Source organism: Natator depressus, chromosome 2, assembly GCF_965152275.1.
Source record: "Natator depressus isolate rNatDep1 chromosome 2, rNatDep2.hap1, whole genome shotgun sequence".
Taxonomy (NCBI): Eukaryota; Metazoa; Chordata; order Testudines; family Cheloniidae; genus Natator; species Natator depressus.
In genome coordinates this window covers 65,443,101-65,460,733 of record NC_134235.1, presented here as the reverse complement: position 1 = coordinate 65,460,733, position 17,633 = coordinate 65,443,101, and the positions used below count along the sequence as shown (strand labels likewise).

At 39.6% G+C, this 17,633-nt stretch overlaps 1 protein-coding gene across 1 annotated transcript in view; it reads left to right on the top strand.

The window, feature by feature from the left end:
* Window positions 1-10,344, top strand: part of LOC141981408 (uncharacterized) — a 99,212-nt gene extending 88,868 nt beyond the window's left edge. Inside the window, exon 5 of the mRNA XM_074943081.1 lies at window positions 6,612-10,344. Within this exon, the coding sequence (XP_074799182.1) occupies window positions 6,612-6,742 (131 nt within the window). The 3' untranslated portion in view covers window positions 6,743-10,344. The remainder of the gene's footprint in view (window positions 1-6,611) is intronic.
* Window positions 10,345-17,633: the final 7,289 nt, after the last annotated feature.

The following is a 17,633-nucleotide window of genomic DNA, read 5'->3' as shown; positions in this document are numbered from 1 at the left end:
TTAACAATGTGTTCCCCATGTTGGAAAAAAGTGTAATGTAAGGCTTCAAGCTATTAAAGATGTATACTGCATATGCATGTTTAATAATTAGTTGTAAAGTCTGCCTGAGTGAACTATAGATCATATCATTATAGAAATGAAATAGACAAGACTAATTGGGCCAAAGTTTCAAAAGGTAGAAGATGTGGCATGGCTGGTGGAAAAGGCTGAAAAATCAGTGGCCACCGGGGTTCTCTGGATTATGGAGCCTCCCAGGGTTGCCCGCTGGAGAGTGTCCATTCATGGCCCCGGCACATGAGAGAGAGTTCCATCTGAAGCCCAGGCTTGTATACAGAGCCTTGCAGTGTGGGCAGGGGGTTGCACTTTAATTGCCCCATGTAGACCCTGATAGCATGAACTAAAAGGTACCTAGTTGACAGTAACGTAGTCCTGTTTCAAATAGGACTAGCTATCTACTTCACGTTTACATAGTTCACGGGACTACATACAGGCAAACTAGGTACCTGTTACTTTGGCTAGCAGGGTCTGCACAGGGCATTTACAGTGCAACACCTTAGAGTTCTCTGCAATTCACACCCCCATGGTCGGCGTTGCAGGGCCCTGTAGACAAGTCCTGAGAATTGACAAGATCTCAATGTAGTGATCATGAGGCTGCTAAGTTGCCTCTCAAGCCTGCTGGGATACCTCAAGCTGGGCTCCTGACACCAAGTAATAGATCAGAGTTTCTGTGGAACTTGACCAGTGAGAATGAACAAATTGATGTAGAGAGCTACAAATTCAATTCTGCTGCTGTGGCGGGATGTCCACCCATTATCAAACTCCTTTGCTGTGCGTTATAATACTCGGCTTCAGGGCCCTGTCAATCCTGCTGCCTATGACACGTCAGGAAATGGAGAAGTTCCATGCAGTGAAAAAAAGATAATCCTATTAGTCTCAAGTGTATAACTCACACATTTGTCCAGCAATTCCACATGTCAGAAATCCAGCAGTATAGTTAACTTTATGAAACCACTTCTGGCTCTGTGCTGGCTAAAAATGCCAAACAGAAGGTTGGTTGTGAAGCAAAACTTGGTTCTAAGCTTGGAAATGTTTCCAAAACATAATTGGGTTGTCAGAAGTTCAATAAAAAACCCTTTCTGTGTGTGTGTGTGTGTGTGTGTGTGTGTGTTAACAGATATGATCATTTGTGGCATTGTGGAACTCCATGTTTGCAAATGCTGCTAAGTGATGATAAAATGGCAGTGTTACTGTTTGGGTAAAGATAGCACTTATGAAAGTCAGGACCTTAATAGCATTGACTAAAGCAGGCTTAAGGTGGGTAAAGCAAAGCTTTGTCCTCCAAAGCTCCACCAAAGCACCTCAGTCCTGCTGTGCAGCACAACTGCCATTCTTGTCTAAGTTGGGCATCTCTGGAGCAAAAGCTACTGATTCCAGTTTTGCAGCCATTTTGGGGAGAAGATCATCACGCTGATTTACACTCCTCATGGCATAAGATAAACTGTGAATCTAGATCAAAAGAGGTGAATGGCTAGTGCACTAATTAACTGTGCAAGCTGGTACTTGTTGACTTGGAAAGTGGCTTTTTGACAAACAATATAGGCCAAATCCTGAAGGGCCATATTCAGCCCTCATTCAGACAAAACTCCCATTGAAGTCTATTTATGTTCCCATCTAAGTGCCTGGTCCAAAACCATGAAATCACTGGAGTCTTTCCATTGATTTCATTGAACTTTGGATCAGGCTCTAAGTGAGTCTTCTGTGATTTCACACACCCTAGATTTCACTTTGTGAAATTTCTATAAAATGGCCATTTTTGCACTGAAAGCCTGAAGGTAGTAGGCATTCTGTCTGAAGACTGTGTAAAAACTGAGGAAAGCCTTCATGATTTGTGCCATTATTACTAGCTTTGTGTCTTCCAAACTCTTTCCCGCTTATTTGTGGTGCAAATGACTGGGAGAAGTGTTTGAGAGCACTGCAATGAGACATAGCCCCACTGAACAATCAAGTCACTAATATGCTCTACAGGATTATGTGGTGCTATCCACTCAACAATTAAAGACCAAATGGTTTACTATATACAAAAAGACTTTATCCTTTTAAGCAATTTGTTTGTAAGACCTTTCTCTTTCAGCAGCGGAATACTAACAGATTCAGTAAGGTGCTCTCTCAGATATTAACAGTAGTTACACATTTATGCTGCTGTAATTAAGGCTGAGTTGAAGTTTCTAAAATGCATCCCTTGAGAGTCCTTATGACTCAGACTGAGTGCATTTTCCTCTGGTCTAAAGTTAGGCATTCAAGGTCTCAACTTGGAACACTTTTATTTTTGATTTCCTAACAGTACGGAAAATTTGGTCCAGCCATTTTAAAATTATACTCACGAAAAAAATAAAATAAATAGAGCTATTGCGTTAGATTGGGATGTTTTTGTGTACTCGAACCCAACTTCCATTTAAAGAAAGAAATATTGGCAAGCTGCAAGTCCATAATAAGTTGGTATTTTGGAGAAAGGAAATTTTAAATGGGACTTTGATGAACATTTAAATACATATTTACTCAAGAATCTAACGTGGCTCAGGAGAAGGAACTATTCTAGTTTGTTGGATAGGGCTACGGGTTTACAGCTGCCTAGAATATATGTTTACCTGAAGGAATGTTCTGGTCTCTTAGAAAATAATATATATTGTATGCTTGGTTTTACTGATATAAAGGAAAATATAGTCACAGTATATTTTAACTAACCTGAAAAGCCAAGGTCCTTAATCCTTACTTTTGTTGTTGGGGGGTCTTGCCATGCTACAGTGTGAGTTAATGCAAGGACAGTGAATCAGAGTGTATAAATGAGCGGTAAGAACTGGAATTATAATCATTAGAAAAAGAGAAAAACAAAAGGGAAAATGACAGATGTTTTGAAATATTGAAGGTCAAAGAGAATATAGGTGCCAAAAACCTTTCCAAAAGTAGTGGGTTGAAAACCAAGACATGAAACGAAGAAAAGATCAAAAAGGAAGGGAGTTTATATTTCCAGACTTTGTCCAAAACTCACTGACGTCAATGGGAGACTTTTCCACTGTCTTCAGTGGCCTTTGCATCAATCTCTCTCTGGACAACAGATAATTAGGTTCTGATTCAGCAAAGCTCTTAAGCGAATGATTAACTCCCATTGAGGTAAATGTGATTTAAGCATCTGTTTAAAATTAAGCACAAGTTTACGAGCTCGGCTGAATTGGAGCCTTAAATGCTAAATGCAGGCCGATTAGATTCATGGCGTCTCCACCTCAGGGAAACAGTCTTTATATCCTTACATTCTAGTCTACTCTAGAAAAAATTCCTGTTGCTGCCAGTGGATGTTAAACCACATGAAGCAGAAGCCATTGTTAACTGCAAGCATAGACAAGGCTAGATCATGCTCAGCACCATTACAAAAAACTGGGATTAAAAATGAATCTGTGCAGGGGTCTTTTAAACAAATGGAATTTAATTTCCAAATTAGGGAAGGTATGGCCGGGTGAAAATTGTGAAACATTAAATGGCAAGACTATACAGGTAACAAAGACACCTATATTAAACTCCTAAAGTTATGTATAAGCACCTAAATCAGTTACCTGCTTTTTTCAAAAGTGCTGAGAGCACAGAAGCTCCTACTGAAGTCAAATAGAATGGCTAGGTACTTGGCATTTTTGAAAATCAGGCCACCAATTTAGGTGCCTACATATTGCTTTGGGAGCTTAACTTTACATGATCATTTTTGAAAGTCTTGTCTAGAAGCTGTAATCATGAACACATTCAAACAAGTTAGACAAATCATTTTTATGGTCTGATAACTCCACTGAAGTCATTTATATATTAGATTAACATATTTCTGATTTTCAGCAGTCTAGGTTGGATCACAAACAGGCCATTAGGATCCAACTTTACCTTTTGATGTTAGCACAGATTTCCTCCTGGCTGCAAGGAGAGCTGTTATACACCAACACATCAGAGGGTGGGAGCTGAAGATGGGAGACAGGGGGAACTTTGGAAAAAGAAAATGCTAGCTGGATAGGCAATTGCCTTAGATGTTTGAGTCCTTCAACCCCAAACTGGTACTGTAGCACATTCAAGCCTTTGCTTCCAATTTTCTGGTTTGTCAGTTTGATACAGCACTAATGTTATTTGAAGCAGGCTTTTTAATAAACTATAAATCTATGAACATAGGTGAAGTCCTAAACCACATTGTTTTCGGTTCTTATCTATTACAGCACATTTGCTGAATTTTACTCCTTCCAGCTCCAGTGGCTCAAAAAGAAAACACGAAAGAATTCCTTGTTTCAATAATACATGGAAAAATGAGCTGAAACTATGATATTTGTGAGACATGAGAGCACACATCTTAGATTGCTCTTATTAGCCAATGCTGGGATTTTAGTCCTGGAACATATGCTTAAAATATTGCTAACCCCCCTCATGAATATAATTTCAGTAGAAATGTGGTAATCCACTGAAACAAATCTACACAGAACATTATGGTATAATTGAAGTTGTTTAATTGCCTGTTATATCCTTTAATTGATCCCTCGAAACACTGTTATTAGTATTTAATGTAACATTTCTGTAATAAAAAAAGATGAATTTATTGGGTGAAAGGACAATCTTCCCTTTCATGAAATACAACTGGCAGATGGAAATATGAAATAAAGTACCTTGAGCCAGCTTTTACTATACCTGCACATAAACTCACTTACTCTGAGACATTAAAAATGTGTTTCTTTGGAACATTTACAGTCTGTTGAAGGATCTGCTCCTCCTCCAGTTCCACAGTGATACAGATGCTCTGCAATTCTAATATATTGTATTGACCTCCAATGAAAAAGGGTTGTTGTAAGGGAGAATGCACCTCCGCATGTTAAAATACATTAAAATGTTTAATAAGTATGAGAAGGCAAAGTGGGAGTTCCTCAAAACACTCTGGCTGGTGCCTTTTATACATGCCTTGAAAGAGCTTTGACAGTATTATGTAAATACATATAGCGTCTGTATTGTGATGCACATGGGATAAATTGCAGAGCCACATGATAAATTATCATGCACATTTTGACCATCTCACCTGGCCTCTGCCCAACAGTCCATTTCCTTGGCATTTATTCTAGCATTCCAGCCCTCTGAGCAACTTCAAACAGCATCCTGCTAGAGACATATTTCCTCCTCCAAATGTGGAATTTCACCCCTATCCTCAGACTACACCTGACCAAGACCCATGGTTGACAAGAGTCAGTCCTGGCTCAGTAACTGTTTTTCTCTACAGAAAAAAAATCTCACTGCTTTAAAATCCATTCTTTCAAACCATAAATGGAGGGAAGCAGGAGATTTAGGCCACTAGAAATTCTCCATTTGCCATTGGCACCCAGCACTCCCCTCTAGCCTTGAAATGGCCCAAACATTGAACTTTAAAGTTCTGAACCCCCTCTTTTTTTTAAAACTATGTTAAGAGATTTTGTGGTTCCCTCTTAGCCCTGCACAGTTAAACTGATAGGTAAAGCCCTAAACTGCAAACGCTGACACATAACCTTAACTTAATGTGAGTGAGTAGTTCCACTGAAGTCAATGGGACTACTCATGTATGAAGTCAATGGGACTACTCATGCATGAGACCTACCCCTCTCTCAGGTCTCAGAGCCCAATCTCTAGCCCAAGCATCTACACGGCAACTTTATAGCCCTGCAGTTCTAGACCCGTGACCCCAAGTCAGCTGACCCAGGCCAGCTGCATCCATGCCATGGGTCTTTTATTGCAGTGTAGACATATCCTCTGATTCTAATTGTTTGCAGGTCCTGGGCCTATAGCATCCGGTCTTATAGGGAAAGGGATACAAGAAATAATCTTAACTTTTAACTTTCTCTCAAATATCCTTCAAATAATATTTCAGTAATAGATGTGGCACACAGACTGTGTGATGGTGTTGTATGGAAGTTTTATCAGCACTCATTTGGGATGAAATGTGTAACTCAGTTGTGGCTTCACTTCTTGTGACTAATGTGGACTCTGGTCATGCTGATAAAAACTTTACATCGCCATGTATACTTTCTATGCATGTGTCAATATTCTTCTGAGTAAATTTTGGATCCTCAAATGATTACATAAAAGTTGATGATCATTCCTAGGTCCCCATCACTAGTATGTTAGCAGGTGGTACTATTTGAATGCTACAGTTTCCTGTGAATTCATCAAAACTCCAAAGCATATCCAAAATATTTAGGTAAATTCAGAACCAGAAGATTCACTGCCTCATACATTTATTTATTCATATAAAATAATACTAATAGTTATCCTTACTGCATGGTATAAAATGCTGTCAACGGGTATAGTCAGCTAGACTGCCCAAAATTACTTACCAAAACAACAAATCGTTTAGAATCCAGTGCACCTGCTTTAGTGCTTGCTTATAGTACCGAGTGGCAGATGTTGTGATATGCTTGTTTCCAGCAGATTTTGAGGCGAGTTAGAGCACTCAGGGAACAGATGTTAGTTGTGTGAAGTTCCATTATAGTACTAATTATTATTGCAAGTTCTTTTCACTCTCACTCTTTTTACTTATTGACTTCTGAGATCATGTCTCTCCTTTTCTGTGACAGCTTTTTTAAGACAAACATGCACTGCAGAAGGCTGGAAAGAGCTGAGCCAGGTTGAATTCCGAAGAAAATTCACAGCAAAGATTTGCAATGCCCGGCGGGATCTGAAAAACTCCATGCAAAAATCGTCTTGAAAACATCCTACCTCTGAGGTCTATGGGACTTTGATATGTAACTCCAGATAATCTAATGAGGATCCTCTGACTACATTTTCACATGGCATGTTAAGAAACTTGGTAATTCTGCTGAATAACTTGAAAAAGTCAATTATGAAACAATCTAAGGGATTTTGGGGCCATATAGAGTGCCTCAAGCATGGATATGAATGAGACTATGCATTAGAGAGAGAGAGATTTTTTTTTACCACCTACTGTTACATTTATTTTTAAAGTGGTGTTAGGATAGTAAATTTGAACAAAAGCATTGCATTTCTTTAGCTAGTTATCGTCATCCCTTACAATGCGTTTTCTGTTGTGTCTGAGGATAACTGCATGATAGGGTGCCTTGTTCTTAGCACTTTGAGTAATATAAGTGAGCGCATGAAAATGGAGCCCTCCTGTAAAGGCTGTGCAAAATGCACCTCGTGAGCTAATTATGCACAAAATGGCATTTATGAACACGGATTGTTCAATAGAAAATGAAACACTTGGATACAACAAGTGGAAAGGTGAACGCTCAAGTCAAATCTAAGAGGAAACGGCATAATGAAGCAACTGTTTGATCAAAGTTCTGCATTGTTTTAAATTGTAAGTACCCCAGCCGGGAATCTTAACCCAAACAGAGTCCAAACTGCCCACATAAACAATAGTTCTTTATTCAACCTGGAGCCTCAAAGGCTCTTAAACAGTCATTCCAATCTTTGGCACTGGAACACTGAGGAGTGGCAGGGAGTGATGTACATACAAGGCTCCAGCCGTTATAATAGAGCAAGTACTCAAATGGATGTAGAAGCATCAATCTCCTTTCACAGGATACATGCTCATGCTCTCATTACAAGGCACACATGCATTTTCTTTTCCAATCAGATATTTACATTTTTTTTTCACTTTTAAACACAGTGGCCATCCTAGCCCATCCAAAATTAAAACCTCTCTGCAAATGTGTGTGAGTTGATGAGTTATCTTATGATTATGTTGGTGCATATCAGATCAACTATATCTTCATGCCACATCTTCCCTCTTCTGCACCAAAATGTGGGAAGTGACAGATCATTTGCCTTCACAACACTATTCCTCCTTTACTGCGGGTCCATGGGTCTGAGATCCACACTGACCGAGCAGGACAACTACATCATCTGCAGCAGTCATGCAGAGATTATTCCCTAAATTTGAGGCTGCTCTATCTTTTTCTACGCAGAGCCCTGCATTGGTAGGGCACCTGACTCCATCCATCTAAGGAGTGGTCCAAGGGCGGCCACTGGCAGGAAAAGCCGTAGCAATGGTGCTGCTGGGGAGTGTTGCCCCAGATCCAGTGCAGAGGCACTGAAATTCTAGCTGTGGGCTCAATCCTGCAAAGTGGTGAGCACTCCTGTGAGATGTTGTGGAGTCAGTGGGAATGGAGGGCACTTAGTACCTTGAAAGACCTATGGGCCATATTTTCAAATGTTCTGCATCCACAACTGAGGACAGATTTTCAAAAGAACTCATGTGCCATATAGGCCCCTAAAGTGGGTGCTCATCACGCAATATGTGGTGAACCGTTTTGAAAATCTGTCTGACACTGTGGCTGCTGAACACTCTTGAAAGTAAAAAGAAAAGGAGGACTTGTGGCACCTTAGAGACTGACCAATTTATTTGAGCATAAGCTTTCGTGAGCTACAGCTCACTTCATCGGATGTGGATCTAGGTGGCTTACACAGAAGTGCCAAGTGCCTTGAGATCTCTGCACATTCTAGGGGAGCCTGGTTTTTGGGGACAGAGCTAGAGCTCATTAAGTAGCGGCAAATTTAGCCCCACCAAAGAATTTGGATGAACTGCCCAAAGATAAGAGAAACTTGCAGGAGTTTCCAGCAAAATCCACATCACTGTTTCCCTTCAAATTTCTGGAATTTAGTTATGTTGGGTTTTGTTTTTTATCCTACCACTACAACTGCACATTTTAAATACCGGATCTCATTTTTAAACATAAGAAGAGTCATTCACAACTGTTTGTTGGGCAGTGTGTCTCTTTATTAGACCATGCAAATAGGAGCCAGAGCTCCAGCGTTGTCTATAATGGTGACTTCAAGACTTCGTGACCTATCAAATTGTTTGTGTGACTTGAAAAATTAGTTCATGGATGTGAAGCATTTTTTTCTCCTTCAATTTAAACCCATTTTTGTTCCGTGTTGCATTGCTGGCAAATTCTCAGTCTATGCTCCACCCTAACTCTTGCTCAACACAGAGTTTAAAACATAAATAGGACATTAACAGTTTCAACAAGGAAAGGAGCATCTTAAGAAACTGTTATGTGAACCTTAAACAGGCTTAGCAAAGGTATAATCCTAACTGCAGAAAAAAGTACAAGCACATAAAGTGTGTGTCTATGTGTATATTTTCATATAAAAAACCCCATGCTATACTAGTACAGGCTTTGTCGGTCTAGATCTTCCCTGATAGATTTATTTTTGTGTTCCTTGCTTGAATTTTCTAATAACTCTCACTTTTTTATTCAATACAGAGCTTTCCCTCTTTGTTCTTGAAAACTTCCTTGAGTACAGTCACATGACCCACTTTAATAGGTCTACCCTTATTCAGGTGGTCTCTTAGGCCTCCCAGGTGTTTCTCATAAGAAAGACAGCAGCCACTCTGTAAGTAATGGATACTAGTCACACAGCATACTTCTGGCTAAGAAAACCCTGAGTTAAGGTAAGCTTTGTGGGAAAACTTCCGAATGTGATTCTAGAGACTGAGTGATGGGGAGGTGATTTTTTTCCCCCCAGAAGCTGAAAAATAAAGGAGCACTACTGTGTACAGGTTATGATAAGGCAGTTCTCTCTTCTCATGCAAGGGCGTTGTGATTCCAGTCAGGTCTTGTTTCTTTGTATTAAACAATGTGTAATAAGGTGCTCTGTGGAAATTGTACCCAATAAGCAAAACCCTGTAACTATTGAGATTTGGCAAAAATCTCATTGACTTTAATAGAACTGGGATTGGCCCCGTCTCTTATTTGGTCATAAATTGGTATTCTCTCTTTCTGTACCTGGTGTGATCAGGATTGTGGTTAGCTATTGTGTTATACTAGTCTGTCTTCCTTTCTTTATTTTATTTGGTAGCTAAAACTAATAGGAATCTGAATGAGGCCATGGGGGAAAAAATTGATATAAGTACAAAAGTGTAATGCTGATTAACAGAACCTGTTATGTGACACTATGTATCTTACATGTAATTAGCAAGATGTAAACAGTTGTATTTAATAATTGCTTGTTGCACAGTTTGCAATACAGCATGCTCTTTTTCTAAAGTTTTTAGGAAATAAGGCTAATACATACATGCCTAGAAAATACCATTCTGACGTATGCATCATAAAATATGGTGCTAAATAACTCAGTATGTTACATATAAAGAAAAGGAGGACTTGTGGCACCTTGGAGACTAACACATTTATTTGAGCATAAGCTTTCGTGAGCTACAGCTCACTTCATCGGATGCACTCAGTGGAAAATACAGTGGGGAGATTTATATACACAGAGAACAGGAAACAATGGGTGTTACCATACACACTGTAACGAGAGTGATCAGGTAAGGTGAGCTATTACCAGCAGGAGAGCTGGGGTGGGGGGGGAGGCCTTTTGTAGTGATAATCAAGGTGGGCCATTTCCAGCAGTTGACAAGAACATCTGAGGAACAGTGGGAGGTGGAGGGGGGGAAATAAACATGGGGAAATAGTTTTACTTTGTGTAATGACCCATCCACTCCCAGTCTCTATTCAAGCCTAAGTTAATTGTATCCAGTTTGCAAATTAATTCCAATTCAGCAGTCTCTCGTTGGAGTCTGTTTTTGAAGTTACAATTACACCGATGATAATGTATGTAAGTATGTTTGTTGCTTAATTTTGAAAAGCTTTTGTTATTCAGAGCCAACTATTGGCAACTTCATTTTAGCAAGAGAGCTTGACATATCACAAGCAAAGTTAATGAATAAAAAAATAACACCATAACCATATAAACAGCATCATATGTACCAATTAATGTTTTGTTAGAAGTACCAAACTAAAAATGAAGGGGTGTTACCTGTTCTTTTGAAACTGCATGATAAACTCATTTACAGTTTCACAATGGTGCCTTGAATCTCAAATACACTTTGTAGGGTGTTTGTTTGGGGGTTTTTGTTTTGTTTTTATTTTAAATGTCTGTATTGATTTATTGCGCATTCTATGCAAATAGTCATGTTGGTTTGGGCATGACTTGGTCTGCCAAAATTTGCAAGATGGTGAATTGATGAATTAGAACACAATACAAAAGTGAGGTACTGTATATAGTGTAGATTTTGAAGGCATTAACTGCAGCATGAATCAAATAAAGTGAAAATCATGTACTGTGAGATGATTTTCATAAGAGTGAATATGTCTACAGAGCACTACAACAGGGCATCTGATCCATCCTGCAGTGGTATCATTCAATAATTACTTTTGAGAAATGGAAGATACTTGGGGGGGTTTCCAGACTTTCACTTCCCAGAGTCTATTAATGGTACTAGATTATCCTTTAAAAATAATTCTGTTAAATGGAGTGCTCCATTCAATCGCATGGCTCTATAGTCTACTCCAAAATATATTCATTCCATAAAGAGGAGAAAAGATATATTTTTGTGGGGGAAGGGGGTTGAATTGTGTGACTATTAGAGTTAACAAATTGTAGATGTCTTACGGGGGTATTTTTGGCACACTGTATCTCTTTTAAAAGGTTCTCTCTGAATTTATTCCACTGTGCCATTTCCACTGCTAGCAATTCATGAAGAGCAGCAATCTCCATTTCTTGGTGGTAAGGGGCTAAGATCCTTTCCAGTTCCAATTGAAGGAAATAGGATTTTTTTCCCCATTACTTTATGTGAGCTGGATCAAACCCTTAAAGTGCACATTTCCACCTTTTCTTTTAGTGCCTGGTATCCCCATTAAGAAAGTTACAGGTTGAGAATTCTGAGTATATATTCTACCTTAATCTTGGGTGTTTATAATTTACACTGTTAAGGTGAAATGTCTGCTATAAAGGTGAAGTTTATAGTAGACATAAATGAAATTAAGAGCCTGGGTCTCCAGCAAAGAATCATTGTGTTTTATGGTACTTTTACTCACATAGCAATGACATATTAGAGGAGTTCAAGGCCTGGCAAAAAACTGAAATTGCTTGACCCATTTGTGTATGTTTGAGGGCCAGTCTCTTGGTCACTTATTGAAGAACGCAAAAAGAAAAGGAGTACTTGTGGCACCTTAGAGACTAACCAATTTATTTGAGCATAAGCTTTCGTGAGCTACAGCTCACTTCATCGGATGCAAATACAGACTAACACGGCTGTTACTCTGAAACCTTATTGAAGAACATAGATCAGAGATATTTTATTTTTAAAAGAAAACAGGTCCTTGTCATTTTCTGCTGATGAGAAATGGCCCTTCAATCTCATCTGCTTCGTTTCTCAATATTTAAAGGTACTTTACCACTCAAGTCATGCCTGCTGCTACCAACCAATCAGCTTTGCTCCCGTTCCAAGAATGGGATCTCTGACATCTGTAACTAGTTTTATTTCTTCTATCTACCCTCTTTTTCTTAAAAGGACTTATCGTAGCATGTAAACAGGAGCAGGTTACAAAGGCAAGTTGAAGTATGCTATTAACTGCTTTATAATAAAGTCCCTTAACATACTGGGTATCGCTCTTGTATGTCACAATGTGCAGTACATTAGGGATTGGAGGGTTATTACTTTTTGAAATTGCAATTCCTTTGCTGCTTGTTAAATTCTTATTCAGAGCCCAAGTTTGGTATGGTGTGACAGAGCTTTGCCTTCTCTGACAAAAGAGACTTAATTTCATTTTCAATTAAAAAAAAAAAGAAAACAACCCCCCTTCCCCCAAGATCTAATTTATTTTCACTTCCAGAAAAGTTAATGGCCAAGGATGAAATTTACTTCACTCCTCTAAGGCCTGACTAAGTGGGGGAAAAACCACTTCCTCTGTCAGGAACCAGGGCATGGGACTGCAATCTGGGCCATAGTGGGGACGCTACTTGCATGGTATGTTTTGTCCATTGAATCCATGTCCGCATGGGTACTCTGGCCCATCCCTTGGCCAGTCCCCATTGCTTCCCTCTATGCCAAGCCATGTAGGATCAGCACAGAGTACAAGGGATGTAGAGAAGCTGTGGCTGTTCTGCCAATGACCATCTCTCTTCTCTCCCCCCCCCAATCTAATATGGGGCTTAAGTGGTACAGAGGACCTGGTATTATAAGGGTGGCTGTTTACATCTAGGTCCTGGTCCAAAACATGCTGAAGTTACTGGAAAAGCCAATCATTAGCTAAAAGTAAGTATTCATTGAGGAGTTTATCTTATCTTGAGTCTGTAAACTCTGTCACAAGAAACTAAATTGGAATGTGAGCTGTTCTTTGCTCGCAAAGAACATTATCACTGTGGTTTGCATTTAAAATAGCTGTAACACATCAGTTTGAGACATTTAAATGTGGACAGAGTAAAAATGTTAGAATAACTCAAAATGGGAGCACTTCCCATTGTGTTTGGCTTTCTCTCAAAATCCTGTGATTTTTGGTATACATCGTGTATGGAAAAAATAGAATTCTAGCTTTGTATTCCCACCAATTATCTTTTCATTTGCAAGTTGTCTTTACTCTTGGGCATCATTTTGTTTTGTAACTCCTCTCATTGTGCCTTTAAATTTAATGTTGTGTGCCTGAATGAACACACATTGGTTATAAATCTGACTTAACCATATAGTACATCATATCCTACAAAATGTATATTTAAGTCCTCTTTAAAGTAGCAGATTAATTGTTGCTCTCTTGATGTTCTCCAGTTTCATAGAACTAAACTGCAAGTGAATGAGTGTGCTGACTACTGGCAGGAGGTACAATCAGGACAGTGCTATTGTAAGAACAATGGGGAGTCCGGTGGCACCTTAAAGACTAACAGATTTATTTGGGCATAAGCTTTCGTGGGTAAAAAACCCCACTTCTTCAGATGCAACATCTGAGATGCATCTGAAGAAGTGTTGTTTTTGTTTTTTTTATCCATGAAAGCTTATGTCCAAATAAATCTTAGTCTTTAAGGTGCCACCGGACTCCTCATTGTTTCTGTGGATACAGACTAACCTGGCTACCCCTCCGATACCTGATTGTAAGAGTACTTCTCTGGAGATTTCCGAGTCACAGTCAAGACTTTCAAAAGTGGATGCCTAATTTTAAGCTCATGTGTTCATATGTAGGCAGTAAGAGTGGCTTGACTTTCAAAGGTGCTTACCACCCCCCTTCTACTTTGGTGTGAGCTGCTCAGCGCTCAGCTCACTTAAAAATCAGGCCAGTTAGGTGTCTAAGTGTGGAGTTAGAAGCATAACTTTACGGAGCTACTCTTGAGAATTTTGGCCCAGCAGTCAGGTTTTAAGAAGAGAATGTTTGGTTGGGGGATGGGAATGTTTGGTTGGTTAACAGGGAGATGGTGTCAGGATTTTGATATTTCCTGAGGTTTGCCCATGGCACAATTTTTTTTTGTAAGAAACTTTTGTACTAGCAGGACAAATATGAGAATCCCATTCAATGAATGTGATAGCATTCTGCTCTCCGGTCCATGCCTCGGCTGATGGTCTGTTCTCCTTTCATATGTGGAACTTTATGTGAGGAATACACGCCCCCTTCCTCCCCCCCAGCATGGTAGCTCCTACTGATGGAAGTGGGAATTGAGTATGTACGTAGGACAGAGCTTAGACTTGAGAGCATAATTTTACACTAAATGAGGTATTTCTTTATGTGGATATTTATTTTACATTCTTTATGTGGGTAATACTTTTCCATTCCATGCAATGTATCTTTTTAACACACTGAAAGAAATATAAATGTATCCAAGCTTTACTTAACATTTTTAAAAAATTACCTTTGAAATCATGATATTAAGCACTCATAAAAGACTGGATTTTCATCTGTTAAACCATTGTAATTGATTGAGTGGTGGGGGTTTTTGTTTCTTATACTAGAATAAATGTGATCAGTGATTTCTGAGCAATACCTGTATTGTTTTATTTAATCCCGTGTTTAAATGTTGATCATTTTAAAAGACGTTTTCCCCTAGATGCAGCTGCCTTTTTTAGGACCACAGAAGTTAATTGTTCAAAAAAATAACTTTCCTCTTTCTGTAAGAGAAAGCAGAAGATCAATGTATTTCCCAACCACAGGCTTTACTTTCTTCCCAGGACTGCAGCTGCCATGACGCACACATGTTTTCTCAGAATGAGAAGAACTTGAAACTCACCATAATCACAGCCATCACTTTCTACCCAGCCAGACACACCCAGAGTGCTAGTCTCTTTTCAGGAATTTAATCCCCAGAATAATATATAAAACACCATGCAAAATGACTTGTTTTATGCTAGCAACACTTTTTTCCCAGCTGTATAAAAGCTGGCTTGCTCTTTCTCAGAATTCGTAGATGTGTGAAGGAAGGGACATGAGACACAAAAAGAGGGGTTAAAGCCTGTGCTACTGTCGTTATTTTGACCTTTTCACAGCGCAGATGCAACAATTCCCAGTTGAAATAAATAAAAAGACAATTCTGCTCTGTAAAAGAATGAATCTATTGTCATTTAAAAGTTTCATCTTCTTGATCTCTTCTGATTTCCAGAGCATACAATATACTGTTGCTTCCTGTTTCATATAATATTAAGTCAGGGTAGACATTTCTGGGGCCAGATTTTTCAACTGCTATAAATTGGTATAGTTTTGAGTTCTGTGGAAATATGTCAATTTTATGCCAGCTAAGGATCTGGCTGTAGCCTGCAGTAAACAAATGATGCTGTTGTCCAAGATGTACTTGCCTAGTGGCAACAAAGATATTGCAAAATTGCTATTTAGACACCACCCCTCCAAAAATGATCAAACCCAACACACGTACTCAGAACAGGAGAGGATGGAGAGATGTGAGGGGGCAGTTTCCAGCTCCCTCAAATTTCTCCCTTCCAGCCCCATCCCTGACATGATTTGGAACAGCTGGTGGGCTCCTCCAGGTTGTGAAACTGGTGTAGGGTTCTTAATAGATCCTACACAGTGCAGATAAAGGTAGCAGAGTTCTGCTCCAGCACAGCCCATCCATGTCCACTTCATGCCTTGCAAGTAAGATGGATGACTATGCAGGGCTGTCAGCAAAACAGCTAGACTCTCTGGTAGTTCCCCACCAAAAGGGTACTACTTTGCTTGACACTTGTAGGTAGTATGACAAAGTTCCTCCTCTACCTTGGTGGGTCTTGCGTTTATTGGCGGATTTGCTCGCCTTGGAGCTTCACAACAGCCCTCAGTTTGGCTGTTTTCATGAACCTACAGTCCAGGTCAATTCCTCCTGTGTCTGACCAGGAGTTGGGAGGTTTGGGGGGAACCCAGGCCTGCCCTCTACTCCGGGTTCCAGCCCAGGGCCCTGTGGAATGCAGCTGTCTAGAGTGCCTCCTGTGCAACAGCTACAACTCCCTGGGCTACTTCCCCATGGCCTCCTCCCAACACCTTTATCCTCACCATAGGACCTTCCTCCTGGTGTCTGATAGTGCTTGTACTCCTCAATCCTCCAACAGTATGCGTTCTCACTCCCAGCTCCTTACACATGCACCACAAACTGAAGTGAGCTCCTTTTTAAACCCAGGTGCCCTGATTAGCCTGCCTTAATTGATTCTAGCAGCTTCTTGATTGGCTGCAGGTGTTCTAATCAGCCTGTCTGTCTTAATTGTCTCCAGAAGGTTCCTGATTGTTCTGGAACCTTCCCTGTTACTTTACCCAGGGAAAAGGGACCTACTTAACCTGGGGCTAATATATCTGCCTTCTATTACTCTCCTGTAGCCATCTGGCTTGACCCTATCACAGTAGATAGGTTATGGTCCCTTTGTGCCTTAATGAATTACAGCATCTGGCCCATGATCCTGTACTCCTTACTCGGACATAATTAACAGTGATGTTAATGGGAGCTTTGTCTGTGTGCATATTGTACAATCAGGCCCCTAAAATGCTGCTATAAAATAAATTACTCCATGCTAATTACAGCAGAAATAGATTTGTTTCTTCCACAAAGTTGATGGGATTGGCCCACTGTGTTCAATCGGGGTTAACATACTTTTTGTAGATAGTATGGAAAATACATTGATCTATGGAAGACTGAGTTTAATTCCTTGAAATAACTGTATAAACAGGCACTTGAATAATCCACTTTTCGTTTTGCTTGAACAAAAGCTTTGCCTTTGAAATACTGACCTTGCAATACAAGAAGGTTATAGGCTCCTATTTCTCCATAGCAAACAAAGCTCTTGTTTTGATTTTGAATTTAGGCTTGGGGATTGTGAAAGAATTGCAGCATTAATCCTAAATTTTATAGTCTTTATTGATCAAAAGATCTTATCGCATAATCATGCTTTAAATGGAGAATCCATAGCGCTAGATCCTTCTGGGACACTCACTTTACTTCGTTTTATTTATTTTTACAGTGCAACGCATTTGTTTTCTACAGGAATTTATATCTATACTGTGATGCATCCATACACATTATATAGCAGTTTGCTCATAAAACTACAGTCCAGTGCTGACTCAGGAGTGCACTTTAAGTCAGAGGCTGAAAAAGAACAAAGTTGGTTCGATAAATTATGTCAGTACATGCCATTTCTGAGACGGCCTAAATCCAATTCTTTAGCAAGCTGGCAAAAGACCAAAATAATAAAGCCCTACCAGCTCAGTTGCATTAAAGAAGTTCAATCAAATGCTTGCTGCTAGCCTTGAGTCCCTATTTGCACAGTAACGTAGGACTAAACAAATTTCTACCTAAAACTGCTGTAATAAGCTGTGGTTGAGCCCTGGTTCAATTTC